General features: G+C 40.3%; 1 protein-coding gene across 1 annotated transcript in view; it reads right to left on the bottom strand.

Moving 5' to 3' along the window:
* Positions 1-21,970, bottom strand: part of VPS54 (VPS54 subunit of GARP complex) — a 50,821-nt gene that overhangs the window by 2,315 nt on the left and 26,536 nt on the right. Inside the window, exons 11-23 of the mRNA XM_062571433.1 lie at positions 20,923-20,978; positions 19,751-19,847; positions 18,901-19,238; positions 17,122-17,251; positions 15,995-16,176; positions 15,086-15,198; positions 13,508-13,571; positions 11,707-11,812; positions 6,740-6,827; positions 5,880-6,001; positions 5,689-5,769; positions 2,033-2,140; positions 1,025-1,119 (exon numbers count right to left, since the gene is read on the bottom strand). Of these exons, the coding sequence (XP_062427417.1) occupies positions 1,025-1,119; positions 2,033-2,140; positions 5,689-5,769; positions 5,880-6,001; positions 6,740-6,827; positions 11,707-11,812; positions 13,508-13,571; positions 15,086-15,198; positions 15,995-16,176; positions 17,122-17,251; positions 18,901-19,238; positions 19,751-19,847; positions 20,923-20,978 (1,580 nt within the window). The remainder of the gene's footprint in view (positions 1-1,024; positions 1,120-2,032; positions 2,141-5,688; positions 5,770-5,879; positions 6,002-6,739; positions 6,828-11,706; positions 11,813-13,507; positions 13,572-15,085; positions 15,199-15,994; positions 16,177-17,121; positions 17,252-18,900; positions 19,239-19,750; positions 19,848-20,922; positions 20,979-21,970) is intronic.

Raw genomic sequence — 21,970 nt, 5'->3', positions numbered from 1 at the left:
ACGGGGACAGTGCAGCACGTGTTTCAGGACTGCGCCGGGCGCCAGCGAGAGACCCTCCAGGAACGTACGCTGCGTGCTCTCATTTCCAGCCTGGGCTGCTGCAGCCTCATGCCCAGTCATTAAGCTTGTTGGCTCACAAATATCTTAATAAGTACTACAAGCACCTTGGTGTTATCTTGCAAATACACCGCAAGAAGTACAGAAAACTCTCTGCTCTCCAGATGAACTGTTACACATAAAGGACAAGGATGAATAAGCTTAACAGGACATGAAAAAAATAAATGGAGCACAACCAAAACTCCTCTTTACTCTAGCAACATTTGAAAGCATTTATAAACTTCCTTCTCTGTTTTCTTCAACCTAAGACAGTATTTTGGGCACATGGTTAGCCTAGCAAATTTCACCCCTGATACACTGCAAATAAACACCCCAGCTCACTAGAAAGGATTAAAAAAAAGCTCTATGATTCAAGGCATACTCCAACTTAAAACAGGGATTTGGCCTGGAAGATGCTATGCTGCTTTCTGACTGTATCTGCCACCCAGCACCTCAAAGTACACCCTTGCAGGAGAGGTGCCACCTATCTGTTTGGTGATAGAGGGTTGTATTGGGACAAGAAAGGGGTAAAACTCCATAATTTATGTGTAAAAGCTGCCATTGCACAGATGAAATATTCCTTTTTCTTACTTGTACTGTGCTGGCACCTTCACTCATCATCCACATTTGAAAATTGCTTCATGAATCACACAATTCTTGCAAATTAAGCTCTGGCTGCTGCTCTCATAAAAGGAGAATGACAATCCGCAAAACGAGGAAACCCACCTACGTCTTGCAACAAATCTGTGGTAGGACAAGTCTCTGGTTGGACTTAACTCCCAATCTATTGCCAAGCTCACGGCATTCGTACAGCTCCAAGTGTCAAACAGGACCTACTTAAACATGGAGCGTGGCTGCATTCTGCAACCACAGCTTTCTTGCAAAGACCAAAATTCTTCATTAAGCAGTAAAAGGCACCCAAACATACCCATTCTGAGGTCCTCCATCATTGACTACATTTAGGTGGGCTAGCTGCCTCTTCAAATGAAGTTTGTAGCTTGCATTAATTCTCAAAAACAACATCTAGAAGAAACCACAGAACCAGAATAAGAAACCATCCCCATACTTGTGTCATTGCCTACAAAGAAGAAATACATTGCAAACAACGTTTTAAGTCACTAAACTTCAGTTTTGTTCTTGTAAACCATGTTGTCTTTCCTTCTGCCAGTCCTGAGCTTTCTCGCCACTCACAGTACATATGTCATGGCAGGCAGGATAGTTTACACCCTCATCTGTTTGTTACATGTTGCATTTAGAGGACACACTCTGGAGCATGAATTTTTCTTCCCTATTGTCTGAAGCACCTAGCAGCATATATTAACGCTAGAAAGCAAGTGAATCCTTTTGTTGTACTATGACTATGAACCTTACATTAAAGGCTTCTTTTTTTTCCCCTCCAAGAAAAATTGCAGAAAATAGTTTGAAGGGACCATCTAATTGAGCATAAAAGAGAAACTACAACTAAGCACCTTCCATGACTATATCAGTGATCCCATCCTTAGTTACAGCTCTGCAGAAGCACTAACTGCCGGAGGGGAAACACATCTAGTAAGACTTGACTCCGTATTTAGGGACCTCAAACCCATTCCCTAGAAGGGCTGCCTTTGAGCCACAAAGGGCTGCCATCTGTGTGGAATTTCAACACTCATTCCTGAACTGAGGATCCACCTCTCTAGACATTCAGCTGCAGCTCAAAGGGCTGGAATCAATCAATCCATGTGCCTCACTGTTCTCCCCAAATTCTCATCCAAACTTGAACTGCCATTCAGACCAGCTGACTGCATTGCTACAGTCAACTCTTTTAATGTGCATTTTCTGCAAAGACTTGAGGAAGATGTTTTTGCCTAAATAAAGCAGAAATCTCTCTTGTTAGAGTTCATATGTGTGAGTTCATTGAGGGTGTTAAACAAGTCTCAAAAATACTAAAAATACTCACTTGAGTTTGTTCCTCAGGAAGGAGATCATATATAGCTTCATGCATCTTTGCCATTTGCTTACAGATATTCCTGAAGCATGCTGAAGGAACAGGAGCTTTCACTTCGTACTGTAAATAAAACCAAAAATAGTTATTCCTTTCTACCATCTTAGAACAGTTTATATAGGGGAATTTCTAAAACCAATCTGAAGCCCTGAATTGCTAACGACATTTTTTACATATTACGAATGAAATGCTCACAGGGCCACATTCTGTTGCTTTTCACCCCAGGACTAGCATTACACAATCTTCTAGCACTTCTGCTTTACTGTCTGCAAACACTACCGTTCAAACTAGTATGCAACTCCAGCATCTCCCAACTTCACCCATTTATCTTCATTAGGTTTTAATCGATTCACTTTGCTCATTATTTTTGGTTAGTTTCCATTACCCTATGGCAATTACCTATGCACCAGATCAACATTACACCTACTGGACCAAACATCTGCCTTGTACGAGGCAGCATGATTTCTACAGATACAGATGGAATAATTAATGTGACAAGTAAACAGACTCATACTGTGTGTCCTGTTAGCTGGCCCACTCTTCTTTCGGTCTATATTCTCACTAGAGTCAATGAGACAGAAAATTTTCTCTTATGTATATGTCCCTCAGTATTTCACCAGAATAAATTATTTCTCCAAGACATATACATCAAAATTTCTGGTCAAAGAAAAGCATAAAGAAGCAGAATATCGAAAACTCAGTACGGACAAGGGACTGATGAAACAGAAAACAAACAAACAAAAAATTCTGCAGAAATTCCTGTGAAAATAAAGTGAGAAATATCCTTTTTCTTACAGTGACTGAGATCTGAGAAACAAGACACTGAAAAACACCTAGACAGCAAGAGAAGGAGAATAAAATTCTTCTGTTCCTACCCTGGAAAGGGAAGATCTGAGCGTGACATTAGAAGTACTCAGAAAAACTATACCAGTGACAACAGTGAAATCAGATCTTCTGCAGAGGCTGTGCTAGCACAGGCCTGGGTTAAATGCTGGTAGGTCTCTTTCGGCATCTTCCTTCCTAGGAAAGGAGACTCTGATATTTCCACTGACCTGTGCAAGCCTCTGAGGGAAACAGCTGAATCACTACAATAAATTGACAGACACATGGGAGGGGCTGCTTTCCCTGATGCTACTCTGAATGGCAAAAGAGAACATAGCTTGCCTCAGCGTGAAAGGAAAAAAAAAAGAAAAAAAAAAAGAAAAAAGAACAGGTTACTGAGAAACTCTTTAAGGAAAAGCCAAACCAATGACCTAATTCTAACAGGAGAAGCAGCAAAAATAGTTTTTACTACTCCACAAGCCCCATGGGTGGAGTTAGACAACCAGAGCACTACACAACATGCAGGACTGCGCCTCAAAACGTTACCAGGGTTCGGCAATGTATCATTTAAAATTTACCAGCAAGTCGTAAACCCAAAGGGAACCAGCCAAGCTGCAGCTAGGGCTCTTGCACGACTGCCGGCAAATCACCCTCCCCATTAGGGCTGGAGAAAAGCAGCACCAAAAAGAAACATGAGCTCCAGCCCTGCAATTTGTTGGACATTTCTATCTCCAGCTAAGGTCAATTGCAATTAATATCATGAGGGATCAGACCTAAACTTACTGCTCCTCTATCCGAACAGTCACAGGACAGCAAGCTCCAAGAGAATCTAAAAATGTCACCTGAATTTTTCCATTAGCATTTATCCCTTTTTAAAAACCTACTCCTTTAAAAAATCCCTCCCCCCCCCCTTTTTTTTTTAATTAAACCCCTATGCCTGTTCTACCTCTGGGCTAAAGCTGCAAGACAGATGCCGGGAATTGCTTGTGCTGTTGTGAAACGCTCCGCTGAGAGCCCGGCCCTCACGGCCGGACTGTTTAACCACAGTTCCTGTCCCACAGAGCTCACAAAGCAAAGCAGTGCTCGGAGAAGCACAAGTCACTTGTCCAGATTACCCATGTACCAGGTCAGCGTCACATCTACTGCACCAAAAGGTACAAAGCAGTGTGATTCTAGAACATGCAATTTGCTTTTAAAGCATGCTGGACATCACACTGCCATGAAATTCTCGCACATTTTTTTGATTTACACACTTTAAGGTAGGTGACCACTCTTATCCACAAGTCACTCAAATATCTGGACCCCTGACAAAAACCTATGAAAACAAAGAAACCAATACGGTTGTGCTAACATGCTCATTTGCAAATTTCCTATGTTTTTATGTTCTTCGACATCTTCACTGCCAACATGTTGTTATTTCAGGAACAAGACAGGCCCATATAGGGGAAATGTGAGGAAGGGAGGCAAACCAACACATGGTCTTCTCCTCTCCTGAACTCTGTAGGTTGCATTCACATGAGCCTGGCAGTTTCACTCAGTCTTTAAGAGCTCTTAAGGACAGGAATATTCTCAGTTTACATCTCCTGTCAGCTCAGGAGAAAACTGTCTTGAAAGATGGAAGGAATACTAAGGGATAGACACTTACAGACTACACTCAAGAAGAAAAGTGGTGTTACTGGCTTGTTGTAGGCTAACATATTTACGATCCAGGATCTAAATTTTAGCATTTGTCTTTTATTTTCAAGAGATAACAGTAAAAGGGTTCAAAAAGGCACATTACTTTATAGAACAAGCATTCTATATAGTCCTTAGAAAAAGTTACTTTCTAAAATAAGTGACTCAAAAAGAAGATAACGTAAATGTAGAGCGAAAAAGATTGAGCTCCTAAAAGGAACAGGTTTGTTCAAACCAATCAAATCTGTCACTGAAGAATTAATCTTTCCCCCTCCCCTCATGAAACAGCTTAAAAGAGAGGCAGAAAACCCAAAGTAAAACATAAGCTTTAAAAGTTTATGTATTTTTAACCATAAAGGCCTAGAATAGTCCTATCTTGCTGCAGAGCCTTTTCATAAACCCCAGGAATGCAGATGTTTTGCCTCAAAGTGAGTAAGGGTAACCAGATTCAGCTCAGGAGCAGCCTTCTCGGCTGACAAGCATGCAAAACAACCCCCACAAACTGCCAAACCCCGGGCCTCTCAGGTGAGCTTGCTGCAGCACCTGAGCACCTCACGGGACAGCTACAGAGCAGGAACTCCTTAGCACGGACTCGTAATCGCCCGGCCTGCAGTCCGGCTGAAGGGCCAGTCCTTCCCCTCACAAAACTGTGCCTCCTCAGCAGGCCTTGCCATTTCCTCAGCTGCAGGAAATCGCATGCTCCCAGCTTCCAAAGAGGCACCACTGGCAAGAGCAGGAAATGAGAGTTGGCCCTTAAAGGCAGCAGCCTGACTACCAGAGCTGTCAGGTGATAAAACCGCCCAGCGTAGGAGAGCACTTAAATTTCTAAGCACTATAGCATCCGCACCGGCCAAAGCATACTGGAGGTGGAATAAATGAACACTTGTTTTGTTTCGATTTTTGAAGGTGAGAGTGAACCAAGACCCAGATGGTGAATGTTAGGAGAAAACACATTCACAAGCACAGCACAGAGCCTTGTGCATGTACAGTTTAAAGACATTCAAACAACTCCTGAATAGGAAAATTTTAGACTCCATTTGAAACATCTACAGTGTATACAATGAGACATCCAAAGGCAATTTAGAGAGTGCATAATTATTTCCATAAATCATTACCTTGGATAATAGTTTGTCAAATAAGCTATCCATTATGGCTACGAGCTTTGCTGAAATTTCAGCTATGTGGTCATGATAATCCTGTAATAAAAGAAACCAGGTTTTATTTACTATCTAATGGCATTCATATTCTTCAGAGCACAATTGAAAAGCAGAACTTACAGTTTAATTAGAAATGCCAAAAGAATTACCTTCGTAATGTGGTCAAAACGCCTGAGCATGCTGAACTGTTTTGGCTGCAGTCGAGCTTCAAAATGAGCCCTGATAATAGGAATGTAGTGTACGATTAGCTGTAGGCAACGTGAAGAAAGAGCTGTAAATCCAGAAGCAAGAGAGAAAAATAATTATTTTAAGAACAATAATTTGGTATAGATTGCATTTCCTTTAACATAAGTTATAACAATCTAACAAAATTTAATGTTAAAAAAAAAAAATCATTTCTCTCCATTGGAGGAAGTTGCCCAGTGAAGAGCAGCACCTGGCTATTCACATCCAGGATTCAAAAATTTCTGTATAAAATAGCTTAAGAGACAAACTTCAGTTTAAGTGCCCACTTGCTGTTTTGGGCCCTGAGCACATGCAGACACGGGGAACATGGGCAGAGAGGACAGCCCAGCTCAGTGAAACGCATGGGGAGGCTGGACTCCAGCTAGGTGCCTCTACCTACGTCATTCCAATCTCAAGCTCCAAACACTACACAGCTCCCAAGCATGCCAAAGCCACCACTGAAGAAGTAACTCCACCTCACCACAGTCAAAATATTTTAATGGAAAACCCATTGACTCGTACGTTGGCTCTTTTATTTCCTTCATGTAACACAGTGAAGCTTTATATTTAAAGTGATCTGATGGACAGCAAAGGAACTTGATGCATTCCAGTGCACCCCTTAAACAGAAAGATCATAAGCTTTTATTTATATTTTACTATCAAAGCTGCATCACCCTCTGCCTTCTATGTACAGCACAACACAGACATAACTTATCTTAAATATTTAGCTTTTATTAAACAGCCAGAAGAACAAGATTTGACATTTTAAATAAAAAATCCATACCTAGATTTTTCGTAGTGATTGTTTTCAAACCAACAACTTGCAATGCACCAGCTCCAAGCACTAGTTGGCAACTTCTAGAGTTGAAATACTATGAGAGAAAGAAAAAAGGTAATGAAAGCATATGCTGTCACTTTAAGAACTGCAACTGTATCCCAAAGCAGCATTCTGTGATGAAAGGCAGTTTAGAAATAGCATCAACAGAAGTCTGCAAGATTAAACAGGTTATGACAAAATAAATGAAAGGTAATAGCATAGTTTCACATACTCCTCCTTATGGAGGAGTCAAGGACTCTTAACTAACAGTTGCTCTAATGATCCTACTCAGGCCTACTCCTACGGCCTGAAAGCAAAAGGAACATTTTCACTAGCTTCAGTGGTCACTGGGTCAGGCCCTTAATATTTTGACTCGGCTTATGCTAAAGCACTCAAGACAAGGTCTCCTGAAATACTGTTATTAAAAATACAGTTAGCTACTCAGTGATTTCATCTTGGGGGCTTCTTGATGAGACCGTTGGGAGAGGCTTCTCCCAGTGGCAAGGAAAGTAGCAGACTTTCTGCAGACTAGCTACATTCAGCCTTACTTTGAAAGCAGTACACAAGAACTGCGCTTGGCACAGGAAATCTAAAAACGCACTTCTCAAACCAGGGCCTTGTATGGAATGAAGAGTACAGGTCTCACAAGCTTTGCTAAGTAAAGCAAAGTAATCCAGAATGGAAAATATCAAAGGAGCAAGTTTCTGCTCTGGCTTCAGACCCTCCTCACAGCCCTGAGCGTGAGCTGTTCAGTGCAGGGATATGGTATTGGGCAGAGCAGAGAGCAATTCCACTAGCAAGAATGTGTTACTCTGTGCTGATACCCACCGTACTAAAGAGCAGTAAAAGTTGTAGCAATGAATATCAATGAAAGAGTCAAAGGTAGCTTTTTTTTTTTTTTTTTTTTTTTTTTAAATGAGGATGTTGATAATAGCCTTACTTACAGACCTATTTTGAGCAATAAGATCCTTTACATACAAGAGGGCAACAAAGATGGAACAAGAGGTTTCAACCCCTTCTGCTGTCTGCCTACTTGTGCCTGAGAGTATATCTCAGTGATAATGCACCCTGATCAACATAGTGTTTAGAGCATCTTTGGGGAGGAGGAAAGGAAGGAAAGAACCTCAGCTTCAAGCATTTAGGACTTAACAAAGGAAACCATCAGTTCTGATAAGCTCTATTCTGGATACTCTCCTGAAAAAACAGCATGTACAACAGCTTCTACAACTGTGGAGGCTCTGAGCAGAACATCAGTAAGGAGAGATTCCTCTATAGCAGAGAGGGAATAATTAACCTCAGTTCTCAGCACCGTAACCAAGGAAAACTGAGAAAGTCTGCATCAGGGCGAATAAAGCTGACATTACAGGACACTTGAAAGCACTAAATTCGCTACTGCTTAGGTGGCTAAATTTGTGTTTATAACACTGTAAAATGCTGACATCTAAGAAATGATGCACAGTAGATTTTAAGCTATGTCAAAAATCCACACCGTAAGAACTCCAAGAACATCGGATGACTCATGACTGGACCGTCCTATGTTGGCTCCAGCAGCAGAGTGTTATCATTAAAGGTATACAGGCCATCTAAGGTCTCTGCCACAGTAAGACGGTCCTAATTAGCATAATCCATCTTATTTTGGTATTACGGTCAGCCACCTAGCTTGAGACACAAGATACTCTAGATTGGGTTGGATGAATCAATAAGAGATGGGGAAACTGTCACTGTCATCCCCAGTTCCTGTAGTGTGAACATAAGGAGCTTCCTTGCTAGTTCTGGGTTATGAGGAGTTCTGCTTCCACTCCATCTTCGAACATTTCCCCCCTCCCCCCCGCCCCGAAGTGTGGAAAAATATAGAGAAAATAACGTTGTCACCTGAGAGCAAGTATACCAGTTCGTAGCAAGCGTCCAGCAGCAGGACATGTCCAGGCTGAAGTGGGCAGCACTGCTCTCTAACATGCTCTCAGATGTATTCTAACTCACAAAATTTCTTGAAGAGCCCTGCCCAGCAAACCACCTGCTTTCTCGCAGCTTGGAGCCTCATATTATGTACAGCCCTTTGAGGACGGAAATCCTAGAAAATTCTTGTGCCCTTTTTTCAATTTATCTGCATTAGCCAGAAAATAAAATGACTGAGAACTACAATTAGCTACTTCCTCAAACAATTCAGTCATCAGTATGCTTTTGTCGTCCCTGGCCTTGTATGCAAGTTTTTATGTATCACTATGCCCCAGATTAAGATAACCATCAAGGATTTTTTTCATTTCTTTGTGACTTTAAGGGAAGCATGACATGGGATGGAAAACTAATTCACAACTACTGTTGGAAAAACATTTGGTCTGTCTTCGTTTCATGACCGTCTTTCTTTTGGCAAGATCTCAAGTATCCTATAAGCTGGAAACAAAGCACAAGGAATTCCATTGTTTTTTCTGCCTCAGTATGCCTTTGAGGCAGAAATATATAGCGAGAGCACATGCAGGAGGAGAACAGTCCAGTGTGCTATTCGGGTTTTATTTTTACCTTCAGTTCCCCCTTTCTGTCATGGACTACAAGATGTCTTTCAAGTTCTACTCTTCTCCATCTGATGCAGCACAGAAAACGTAAGAAAGGAAAAGTAACCCAATGCAACTTGGGGCTTTTAAAAACATTATCCTCACACAGAAGTGATCCTGGAGGAGAACAGGAAGCTTAGGTACTGATAGAGGTTATGGGGTCAGACTAGTTTTGTTCATTCAATTCTCCCAGACCTCCCACTTTCTTTTATGGAAATGGCAGCACATTATGTACTTGTCAAGTGACGTAAAAACTCCCGAGCTCTCAACGGAGAACAGAAGTCTCAGGGCTCAGAGGGCCTTCTGGGCTCATGTTTGAACAGAACTGTCCTCTTGGCAATAGGGCAGAAACTGGAGGCAAAACCTACAGAGAGCTCAAAGGCTGACCCTTTCTTTTCCACGGGAAGAATTCATAAGCAATTGCTCTGCAGCTTGCCTCTGCAACACAGAGACTTCCCTGGCCCTGAATTCCATTTTTTGCCATGCTCCTGCTCCACAGTTGTACTTTGCAAGAACTCAAGAGAGAACCCCAAAGTTCAACCCTCCTTGAGAAAAAACAGGAAATAATCTTTATGACTACTGTCTACATTTCAGCCACAGACCTCAGGACCACATCATGAGCAGCACTAACCTGCTCTCAGTTGCCAAAGTGGAGCATCTGGGGAAAGAAACACAGTGCACACCTAGCACTCACAACTGAACCAGAGCTATTTGCGCATCTTATCAGAGAGGCAAAAGCTACTCTGGTCTTAGAGAAAAATCAGGATCTGAAACTGTCTGGCATTTGCTTCCTCTTCTCCTCCTCATAAAAAGCAAAACTTTTCTTTATGCCTCCTGGTGGACTTTAGAAGTAGATCCATCAAGCCCAAGACAGATATTCTACACTGTCTAAGCTCCATTGTGGTATTCAGCTTAGGTTAGAGCCAGCTCACTGACTGTCTAGTAGACTGCTAAAAACATGCTCTATAAAGGGTGGAAGACACTCGTGCTCGCCTCCTGCAATATGTGAATAGTACTAAGTTACCAGATGGCCTGTTGTGGACAAAGGAGCAGGGAAGCAGCTTGTCTGAAACATCAAAAGAGCAATATCCCCTCCTTGTGACTGCTTCGAGGAAAGCATTTCTGCATCCTGTTACGGTGACTGCAAACCTTTTATTCTCAGCACCAGCTAAACTAGTCCAGCAATAATGACTTCATTTTGGTTTATACACAGGTGTCGTTTCATTCAGGTTGCAGCCACAGCCCAAAACAGCCCAGAATCTCATTATATGGGAACCACTTTACAGCTCCCATCACAATAAAGACTAGCTCTTGCTACCTTCTGAACCTGCTTTGTTTGACAGCTGTCAAAGCTGAAGCACAGTGACCTGCAAGGACACCTTGACAGGCTCTTTGTTCTGTTCAATGTGTAATAAATGAGCTTTTGTTATTGCTAACAGTTTTTGTCATCTCTGCTGCCAGAAAATAGAAACTATAACAATTACACTGCACATGATGTTTCAGTAACAAGGAATTAAAATGTGAGTAAATGTGAATTACTTAGAGCCAGAACAAGACAAGAGGGAAGTTTTGTGGATTAAACTTAATGGTGACTGCAGGGAGAAACGTTCCTGGATCTATATACATGGTTGCTCACTTAAGAACTACCAAAAGGAAGATTATTCAATCTGTTGCTCTTTTAACGATTACGCTTATGTTCAGAACTCTTAATACCTGATGTAACTTTTGTAGGCAAAACCACAAGTAAAAACCTTGGAATAAATTAACTGGTAGACTTTGGATATATATAACAAAATTTTTTAGGTACATTCATGTGCTCCTTTCACTACTATTTACTAGTATTACCTTGTTGTACCTTTCTTCCAACTTTTGTCTTCTCTAGCAAGAAATAAATGACAAAGAGATCCTAGTCTTTCATCACCTTTATATTTTTATAACAGTGGCTTCATCACAAACTATTTTCCATCCTTCTGCTGACAATACCATTACTAACTTGCACAAACCAAGTGACTGGTTTCTTTCCTGACTGTAGGTACGTCTCAGTGAGATGTGGAACCAAACTGCATTTTCTTCAACAGCATTATTTGTACCTCCTGCCTGAAGGACTAATTGCTATGACAAATACTACTGGATGAGACTTCCAGTATCTCAAGCGAAGAAAAGGAAAGACAGCCTTCCGAAGTTACTTCACCCAACATAACTCATTTTAAATGCCCTTAGCTTAAAAAGCCTACCTTGTAACACAGTAACAAGCACAATCATTTCAATATAATTTATATCATTTATATTAAATCATAAAAGCACATGAAGCATGCGAGAGAGTCAGGGCACAGTCTGTGCCCTGAGTAACTCCGACCAGCACAGGCAGCACATGCGGGGTCATACCTTCAGTAAATCAGACAGTCGGGTAAGCATATCAGTGGTGATGGAGGGAATGTTATCCACACACTGGCAGTACTCAAGGATTATTCTTATTAACAGCAATACTGTCCTGCAAGAGAGGCAACAGAGCCAAACACGACACGTTATCGCAGTGCACATAAGATGTTGAAAAATTAAACAAAATCCAGTCATATGGACAAAAAAAGTTATCAAATGCTACAGATTATAGCATTAAATAAACCCACTAATTGATGCAAGGCAAAAGTGAACTGTAAGAAGGATATATAAGTTGGTTATAAAGAACATCCATTTTACAGGGTGGTGGGGGGAAATACTTAACAGGTATGAGAAAAAAATATCTCTCTAAAGTTCATAGTCATAACTTTTTATTTCCAAGAGTAACTACTGTGGAACTGGAAGTGTCCATTCAGATGTCAGTGGGGAAAAAAACCTTAAAGCTTTTTTCTTAGCGTACTGTACAACTCTGGCCAACTGTGAGTGACTGTAAAAATGTATAGCCTGTAGACAATGACAATAATTGGAAAGGCTGTTATGAATGCTGAAGAGTCAAAGAGAGAAAGCAGCTGTGAAGAAATAGTGCCAAATATTAAAAAGGTGCCGAGTACCTGTATTTCCCCAAATTCAGTGGGAATTGGAGAATTTGTGAGCTACTGGAATTAAGAAGGATCCACAAAGAACAGGTATTCTCTTGGATTCAAATACACAGAAGGCAAGAAAAATCAAGGCAAGACCAAATACGCAGAGCAGATACCCTAACATTTCAAAAAATAAAATATTTCTCTTCCTTTAGGCAGCAGGTTTGGAGGAACCTGCTGAGTACAGGAAAATAAACAACCACTGAAAGTAAACACGCAGTGAATTTTAGGGGAACCTCTTGGGTGTTTTGGGTGAATACATTTTATTCGATTAAATGTAATAAAATGCACATAGAAATGTAAAGAACTTAAATATTTGCACCAACATGAAGCTGACAATTGCTTCAAGGAGCTAAAAGTAAGCTTCAAATCAGCAGATACGGCTAATCAAACAGATGGTCTACTAAATAAGTTTTTTCAGAGGAATACTCTTTTTAAAGGGTGCTTAAATGCTGCAACCTGAAATGCTCTTTTGCGGTGATAGCAGCAGCTTACTGTTGAAGTTCTGAGCAACTGGTTTCTGTTCGTAATTAAACAACAGCACATCATGAAGCAACTCAAAATGACAGCTGGTCAAAGACACTATGAAAATCAGTACTTTTGTGTTTTAAGTTTGGGGCAAGTTGATGTTTTTGGACTCAAGAGAGTGAGACCTTTCACGTTTCACTCCATCTCAAAAAAATCTCGTGCATACCTAAGCATCTCCATCTTTGGAAATGCAGTAGGTTTTTAAATGAAAGCAATACTTGGGTATTTCATATTTTTAGAACTCTTTGATATAATCAGTTTTAAGAAATTATATTCAAACCAAAAGCAATCCAGATACAAAGAAATAAGGTATGCAGCATATGCAATATGCTGTGAAGATAATCTTGTATCTTCACAAATACATGTTTTCATGAAGTAACTGCAAATCAAACAAAACCTTAAATGTCAGCCTAGTTGTTCAAAAAAGAAACAGCATTTTAAAGTACAGAACAACTGGCAATGTTTTATAACTGTCTGGGAACAAAAGAGTAACTAATTGGTGGAAGGAAGGATTTTCTTTTTATTCAAGTAAGATTACTAACAATGTTAGTATTCACTACAGTTGTATTCAAAAGCACTTCCCACCTAACCCACTGTTAAAAGAAAAGACTGCATCTTACCCAACAGTTGCGTATTTTTGTCCTTCTACAACGAGGAATTCAGCTGGCTTTCTTTCTTCAGCAGCTAAACATTTTAGCAAGAAAGGAAAAGGGATGAATTGAACAAGCACAGAAAATGTTGGTTTCTAGAAATGAGGTGTTTCGTTGCTAAGGCTTGAGGTGGGGGGGGAGGAATCAATCTTTGGAGCACCACTCTATTTTATATTCCCATGCAAAATGCAGCTGGTCACCCATCATAATTATGATCAGTATAGTTACTTATATTGTCAGTACACACTGCTAGGATTTTACACCAAGAATCTGCAAACAATATGAGAATTTACTCAGTCATTACATATAAACAGCTAACGAGCTCAGACAAGTGTCTAGAATATTAGAGTTCATTTTACTGAGAAGCTGTAGGTGCTTAGACTGCATCACCTGTTCTCAAAAAGGAGCTGTGTCAGATTTAACATCTACCTGGAAAGTCTTCAGGCTGCAACAGCAGCTGTCTCTGCCTGCATTAAGACTGCATTAGCTAGTTCATAATCTCTCACTCAGCACTAGATTTAGAAATTGCTAGTACAAAAAGTTACAAATGAAAGAAAAGCGGAGGAAGCCGCAAAGGTATTTGACCATACATTCTCAGAAGATTTGCTGGGCACATTAATATTTTAGCCTCCAACTTTTACTTCTTCCTCAGGCTTAAGAGTGCAAGCTCTTACTGATGCAATTTCTTATCCCCTTGAGGGAAGCTGCAAAAGCTTCTGTTAAAAGCAATGGCTAATCAGCATACATCAGTGTTAGTGATTTCTATGATTAGTGCCCTATATGCCCTCTATCTCCCTTTTTGGGGAGAAAGGGGCTTTCTCCACCATGACATTACCATATTTTTTTTCTCCTTTCTCCTCTACTGTCATTTTGCATCCCCTCTATGTATGTTCTCTTCCTACTCCAGCTGTTCGTGTAGGTTCATCACCACCATTTTGAAAAAGCATTCCTATGAGGTAAGGAATGTATAACAACGCATTCTCATTTTGCACACAAGGAAATGAGGCACAAGAAGAAAAAAGTAACTTATCTGAAGTCACATGAGGATTTTGTAATGAGATAAATTATTGAATATACATGAGTTTTCAATTCCATCAGCAGCCACATAGCATGCCAGCTTTCATTTGAACAATTGGCGTATCAAGTAGTGCAAAGGAGCAAGCACTGTTTTACAAAAATGGGGTGGAGCACCTCAGTTTCTTGCAACAATTCCATGTTATATTCTAGGAAGAAACTGTATTTGTGCAAACACTCTAAGCCTCTACTTTGGGAATACTTGTATAAGAAAGTAGCTCCCTTCCTATGCTAACCTCTAAATACGCAGTTTTTTTGTTTTTTGTTTTTTTAAGGTCTTCTAAGGTCAATTCAAATTTGAACATTGTAAACAGGAAAAAAAAAGGTACAAATTCTCTCCCTTCTGCACCCCCCAGAACACAGCAAACAAGCACAGATCAAGACTGACATTGGAATACATCTGGCAACATTCACTAACAGCATTTGCTGATAATCATTTAAATTCAGTTAATAGTAGGATTGCAGGATACCCACCTGCTGCTTTTTTTTCAGGGAGAGAAATTCTGCCATCTGATATAGAATCGACAAGATCCTGAAACTCGGCAGGAACTTCAGCTTGCTTCCAGCGCTCATTGTCCAAGAGAAGACTATTTATAAACACAAAAGAAAGGAGACTGAGAAAACTGAATAACTTGTCCTGATACCTCTCCTGCATGCACTGCAGTGGAATCAAAACTACAGTAATTTTAAAAAAGAGCCAATGGCCCAAAATATTACATAATTAATCTGTATTAGAAAGAGGTGCCCAATGACTGGCAGTAACAAACCAGACACACACTCTATTGCTTGGACACCTTATAGTCTGCTTATTCAGTCTACCCTAGAAATGCAGTTTCATTGGTAGGGTATAGAGATTCTTATGTGACCACTGCCACTGAAATGATGTTGAAACGCTGGCATTTTAAGAGCTGCTGATGGATGAAAGCAAATTGACTTGATACATGTTATTAGGAAGGCTGTTCCCCAAGTCTTTTTTTTGTTGGTGGTGGGTTTTGTTTGTTTGTTTGTTTGTTTACATAAACAAACAGCTGGCTGGGGGTTAGCTATCCTGAAGTTACCAGTCCCTGAGACAGGGCAGCTCTACTCTTGAATGCCAACAAAAACTCGCAGGCAGTCTTCGGTCCTTCCTGTAACTATTACTGTCCCAATTTAGACAGCTATAGAACAATCCAGTTAAATAGATTAAGTTATGAGGAATGTAAATATAAAACGATTGAAAACAATTAGGTTTTCAGTTTTCCATAAAACAGTTTCCACCCCCCTACTACTTGTCAGTAGAACTGAATTACTAGTGTACTAGGCAACAAAAGACTTCTGCTTGCCTGGCATACAATTGATAAAATTATTCTTTTAAGAACATGATGAGCTTCTACTCAGAGATACCTTAGTTTCGTCCTCCTCTCCTCATGGAATCTATACACAAATCTACTGGCTTGACTCTGAAGCGCTCCTCGTAAGGACATACTTCTTCTGCCACAGATCTGCTCAGTGTCTAAGATAAAGCCTTCCATCAATCGAGAAAGTGCAACAAACTCGCTGGAATTCAGCTTCTCTAGGAAGCCATCCTACATTCAAAGGGAAACACTGTAAGAAGGTGTAATACCACAAAAATTCAGAGATGTAAAGAAACAACTAGCTAGTGCCTCTGAGGGCCAGAGAGCAATTAAAGATGCAGAATTCAGTGTCCAGCTCTTAATAATATCTCCTACAACAAACTGATTTGACTCCAAGCCAGAGTTCTCTAACAAGGCTCATTCACGTACACAGCTGAGGTTAGTGTTGCTGGGTGTCTGGTTACTGTAACTTTTGCTGGTGGTAAGTCTTACCCCAGACTGCCTACCAGTGCCAAGCAAACAGCGTGTCAGTGTGTTAGGTCTTTTGTGCACTTTCCTTTCTGTTAGATACTGGAGAGCGACAAATCTTAATGCTGAGCTCTTTCAAGATAAAATGTAATAAATTCTTGCTAGAAGCAAGTAGGATCCTAACATAAGCTCAACTATGACACCGTCACAGTCAATTTCATAGTGTAGAGAGATTGTATCTTCCTGTAGTTTTGCACACACTGGGCTAGTCTCAATCTCCAAATATTTTCCCTACTGACTTTACACGAAAGTGAGAGTACTGAGAAGTCCTAATATAGATGCTACTAGCGTTTTAAGCGGCACATTACTTTACCCTACAGGGTACAGAGTAAGTAAATTAGAGTGCAAGCAGCCGCCTTGTCATAGATATGTATTCCCTGCGTGGAGCTTCAAAGATGACAAGTCAGGGGAGGCTAGGAAGGGGAGGGGAAGTAGAAGGTCAGAGAAACTCACATAGCCTTACAATGACATACGTTAATGCTTGTGTGCTCTGGGCATTAATTAACACCAAGTGCCTGTGAAAGCTGAATAGTTACTTAATTTCAATTGAGAATGCTCTTTTAGAAGCCTTGCTTATTAAACCAGTAACATGTAAAAACTTCACATCAAGGATGAGATTCCAACAGCAGTCTGAGTTAAGCTCCTTACCTTCGCTCTCGCCATGAGGAACTTGGCTGAACGATCGTGGCAGATATCGGAGGCATTATAAAGCAATTCTTGAATGTTGTTTGTCAGCCTGCCCAGTTCTAGGTCTGTCAGTTTCACGTCATCACTCATCCTATGAGCGACAGAACCATGTGGTTGAACATGAATTTTATATACATACAAAAAAGCCCTCTACCTAATTCTGCTCACCATCTGAAGGAAGAAAGAGCCTTGCAGCAGCTTTCAAATACAGTTAATCACCAAAGTGACTTTGTACAGATGGGACCTCTTAAGCTGTTGCCAGTGTCATATCATCCCTGTGATAAGGAAGTGCACAACTGTACTATCTTAATATTTTGTTTAAAATCCTCATTCTAATTGTAATTAATTATCTAAGAAAGAGAACATAATATAGCAATTATTAATAAATATTACTAAAATTTACCCACCTAAAACTTACCCAACTAATACTTAAGCATCACTAGCACGACAGATATACACAGTATTTTTCTTCCAATGCAAGTGTAACGTCTATAGTAGATATTCTGCAGTCCCCACCACCTTAGTCCCCAAGCTATCACTCCATTAACTTTTTAATCTTCAGGCTCTTAAGTCCGTGCTTTTTGAAAATAATTTCATGGCTTGTTAACTGTTTTGAGGCTAGCTCATGGCACAGCTCTGCCATTCACTCAGCTAGTTACAATAACCATTTTCTGGTCTAGTCTAGTACAGCTGCTGATGGGCTCGGCAGCTAGCTTGGCAAATTGTTCCAGATCACTTGGGATCCTTCCTCCTAACTCTAATTCCTTGGATTCCTCTTCACACTACATTTTACCTCCTGTGTAGCACTGGTATTTGGAGACCTGGAGGCCTGAATCAATTTTATGAGCAGCGTGTTTATTCTAAGTCTTTCAGCTACACTGTAATTTGGAGGGTGCAAACACTGACAGCTGCTTAAACACACAGATATAGATACTTGAGTGCCCACCAGCAGGAGTGAACAGGATACTTGCTACCTCCATCCTTCAGTAATTAGTGGCATTTCAATTTTACCTTCTAAAATGCTATCCAGATATGCTGGTGTTTGATGTGGGTCATATCCGCGCCCCACACACACCACGTGTGGTTCTTTTACAAAGGTAGCTGACTTCCATCCATAAATATGGAGCGTGCAAGGTTGCCAAAGAGGGAACAGCTCTGCAGCGTCTGGATCACTACAGGGCTGCACTGCCTATGTTACCACAGCACTGAGATGCATTTATTTAACCATGAGAGTCAGTGAGTTGGCAATGAACAGCAGTTTTTCTCTAGAATTCATCAAGGTATATTTCACTGAGATAGCTTAAAAAAAATGGGTTAGCTATCATGAACACAGGCAGGGAAACAAGATGCTGCAACCAGTCAAGGGCACAAAAAATGATTAATGTCTTTCATGGAAGCTAGACTTGCATCTCCCCTGCTTTGCATAGTAGACGAATCCCCAGCAAAACAGAGAGAGAAGGGGCCTTTCTCTGTAAGAGGTAACATACTGGCTCCCTGTTAAACTATACACAGAGGTGAAAATAAAGCAAATAAAACAGTGGGGAGCTAGGGACAATGTAGTCTGATAGCAGTCTCCAGGGATGATGCTAGAGGGCCATTTTATTTCACTTAGCTAGAAAAGCACATTGCTCCGAAGTAAATTTTGAACTGCAACATCAAAAACAATCCCTTACACCTAATACCTCGCTTTAGTCACATTGTAAGTTCGAGATGGGTAGCACAAAGCCTACATTTACTTACATAATCTCCACTCCTCCTGGAGTAACAGGAGATGACGTTTGCTCTTTGCTGGATGAAGAGTCGGTAGTGCATTCTGGTTCAGAGACTGAATCACTGCTACAAGGCTCACTGTTTGGGGATATGTTTCTTTGAGAGGTAGTGTCAGCTGCTACAGGCAGGAGGTCCCCTTCGCTGAATGCATCACTTATAAACATGCCTTCATGAGTCAGATAAGCTACTTCTGTGTCCGCTGTACTGTCTTTAGCAGGGTCCTTTTGTAATGTGTCCTCCAGGTCTCTGGTTTTTTGGTTCTTGTCTAGAACCAAAAGAACCACGCTACGGATAGTATTTACCGTTGCCTAGAATCAAATATAATGCTTATTACCAAAAAAAAAAAAAAAAAAAAAAAAAAATCCTGTAGCACAAGCTTCAGTTGGAAAAAAAAAGATATTTTCTTTTACCAACTAAATTAAATTCTGGCTTTATTTTCTATCGTGTAATTAGCATTCTGAGGCAGACTCATTCATCTCTGATAGCAATCAATATCAGATATTTCTGAGAAAGGTGCAAGAAACCTCATTTGGAGTAATCTGCCACATACAAAAGTGCTGTCCTAATCCCTAACCGCCTGAGATGGATGTAATCATGCAACAAGAGGTATTATCTCCCTCGCAATGCTTTCTTTGTTAGCACTAATCATTTTTGCCCTGGATGCTGATATTCACATATCCCTCTTTCAATCAAAAGTTTGAACTCTACAATCAAAATCAACACCTTCAAACTTCAGATGGAAAATAACTTCATCCCATTTCTGCAAAAGGTCTGAACTAATTATTTGAAGCTCTTGATTAATTTATCTTAAAGGTCTTACCTTAATTCTCTTGAGGAAGATGGTAAACTTAGAAAAAATATTCTTTAGTAAATCAAACCACTGAGGAAAATTCATCATCCTCATCTGGTCTGCAAGTCTAAAGAAAGAAGAGTATTCAGGAAGCAGCAGAAGTTTAATGACCATGCTCACTACCATCATTTAAAGAAAAAAAAATGCTTTAAATGGAATTGTAAATACAAGGAAAATAGTGCAGGCTTATCCAGCAAGACAACAGACATCACCTGAACAGTCATGACACAATGTATGCAAGTGGAACAGGGAAAGAGGCGTTTAAAAACGTATCATGCTATGAAAGTGAGAGCCTCACATTTAACATTTAGCTTTTCCATAGCATACCGTTATTTTCCCCTGGGATAAAGACGTATTAAAAGGGGAGGTAAAAGGGGAATCAAATTGTCACAGGCTATACCACAAAGATACAGGAGAAAACAAACAAACATATTTTTACAAGTAATAGAAGAACCTCATTATTAAGCCTACATTGTTGCTTTGCAAAGAGATCAGTTCTGCTAATAAAGTGCAAGTCAACAGTTGATGGCAAAAAGGCAAAAAAGTCACTGATGGAAGGAAAGAAAACCTTGTAATAGACACCTAATCCCCAAAATTAAGTTTTTTTTTCAGAATAATAAACACTGGAGAATGGGGAACAAACATAGTGTTTTTAAAAAGACCTCGTTCGTTCCCAGTCTCAGTATGAATGTCATACATTCATATTTATTCATATTCACTTTGCCCTGTCAACTGGTCGGATGTTATCATCTTGGGGAAACCCTTTGCTAAGCCAAAAGAACAACAGAAGTGGGCAGGGGCCTCTGGAGGTCCCTTGTCCAGCCTCTGCTCAAAGCAGGTCCAACTGTATCAGGCCACAGCCAGCCAAGGTTGAGTATCTCCAAGGACAGAGATGCCACAGGCCCTCTGGACCAAAGGTAAGTTTAAATTAAAGATTAATAAACATTAGAATCTGAACATAAAGGGAAATATGCGCTATTTGCACAGAAGCAGGCAGGATCAGAGGCTTAGAGAGAAACAGAAGAATAATCCTTAATTATTGGGAAATTTAAATACAAGTTAGCACAGTAAATTTATCTATGCTAAAAATACCCATTTCCTACCCCCATCCACCACAAAAAATAATCTAGCTGTATACTTACTTAACAACCACTTCTGTATCTATTTCTTCTATCTGTGATACCGTATTAACCACACACTGGCGAATTTAAAAGGGAAAAACAAAACAAAAAAAAGAGATCTTAGCTTCTTTCTAACTGCTTCTGAGTTTCATAACATATACAATAATCCTCAAGTTAAGTAAGGAAAAGAAAAACAAAGGAAAGACATATTTGTATCATATAACAATTTCTTTAAAACAAAAACAAAAGCCCCCCAAAACGTCTAGTTGCAAGCTACAGAAGCCTAAAACGTTCACAACTGTGCTCTAAGCTCTGGCAGGCACACCAGCTCTGTTCAAAAGGGACCTGCTTTTCCAAGCACGGGTGCTAAGCATTGTGTCAAAAATGCTTCTCAGGTAAGGTAGTTAAGAACAGAAGCCATCCCTCTTCCCTACAGTCAATCACCTCAGAAAATTTGGGGGGAAACTTCCTTTTCAGTTTTGAATACAGGATGTAGTGGCTGACTTGAACTGGGAGGAGCAGTACCAATAAGCATGGAAGTATATGCCTGCAACCCTGCGCTTTCTGCTGTCAAGGAAGGCCCAGCTATAGCTGGCTCTCACACCACACACGGTATCTGCTATCTGACTATCCTGCTGTCGACCTCCCAGACACTGCCCACATCTGTCCCTAGATTTCTGCACACCTTTATTGCTACTCTCTGGCCTTTCCTCAAAGAACACTTGCTGTTCAACTATGACAGAAGAAACCATCCAGTTTCTGCAGGTCTTTTCCCCCTTTTAAGTCACTTTTCTTTCCAAACTTACTCATTGTTTTACAGTGATTCATTTACTGCTGCTCTTTTCACATGAATGTCTTGTAAGCCCTAGATACAAATCTTAATTTAGACTAAACTGGGAGTTTTCTACCAAACTTTAATCAATAACCTCATTAAATGAGTGAGATGAGTCAGTAGCGTATGAATTCATCTCATCTTTTTAAGTGAACGTGTACAATCCAAACAGTGACTGATGGTACTCACGTCAGGCTACATAGATTTTTCACCTGTGTTTTGAATAACGGTATTCAG

Source organism: Rhea pennata, chromosome 3 (genome assembly GCF_028389875.1).
Source record: "Rhea pennata isolate bPtePen1 chromosome 3, bPtePen1.pri, whole genome shotgun sequence".
Lineage (NCBI taxonomy): Eukaryota > Metazoa > Chordata > Aves > Rheiformes > Rheidae > Rhea > Rhea pennata.
Note: the sequence above shows the minus strand (reverse complement) of the source record. Positions and strands in the feature narration are given on the sequence as shown.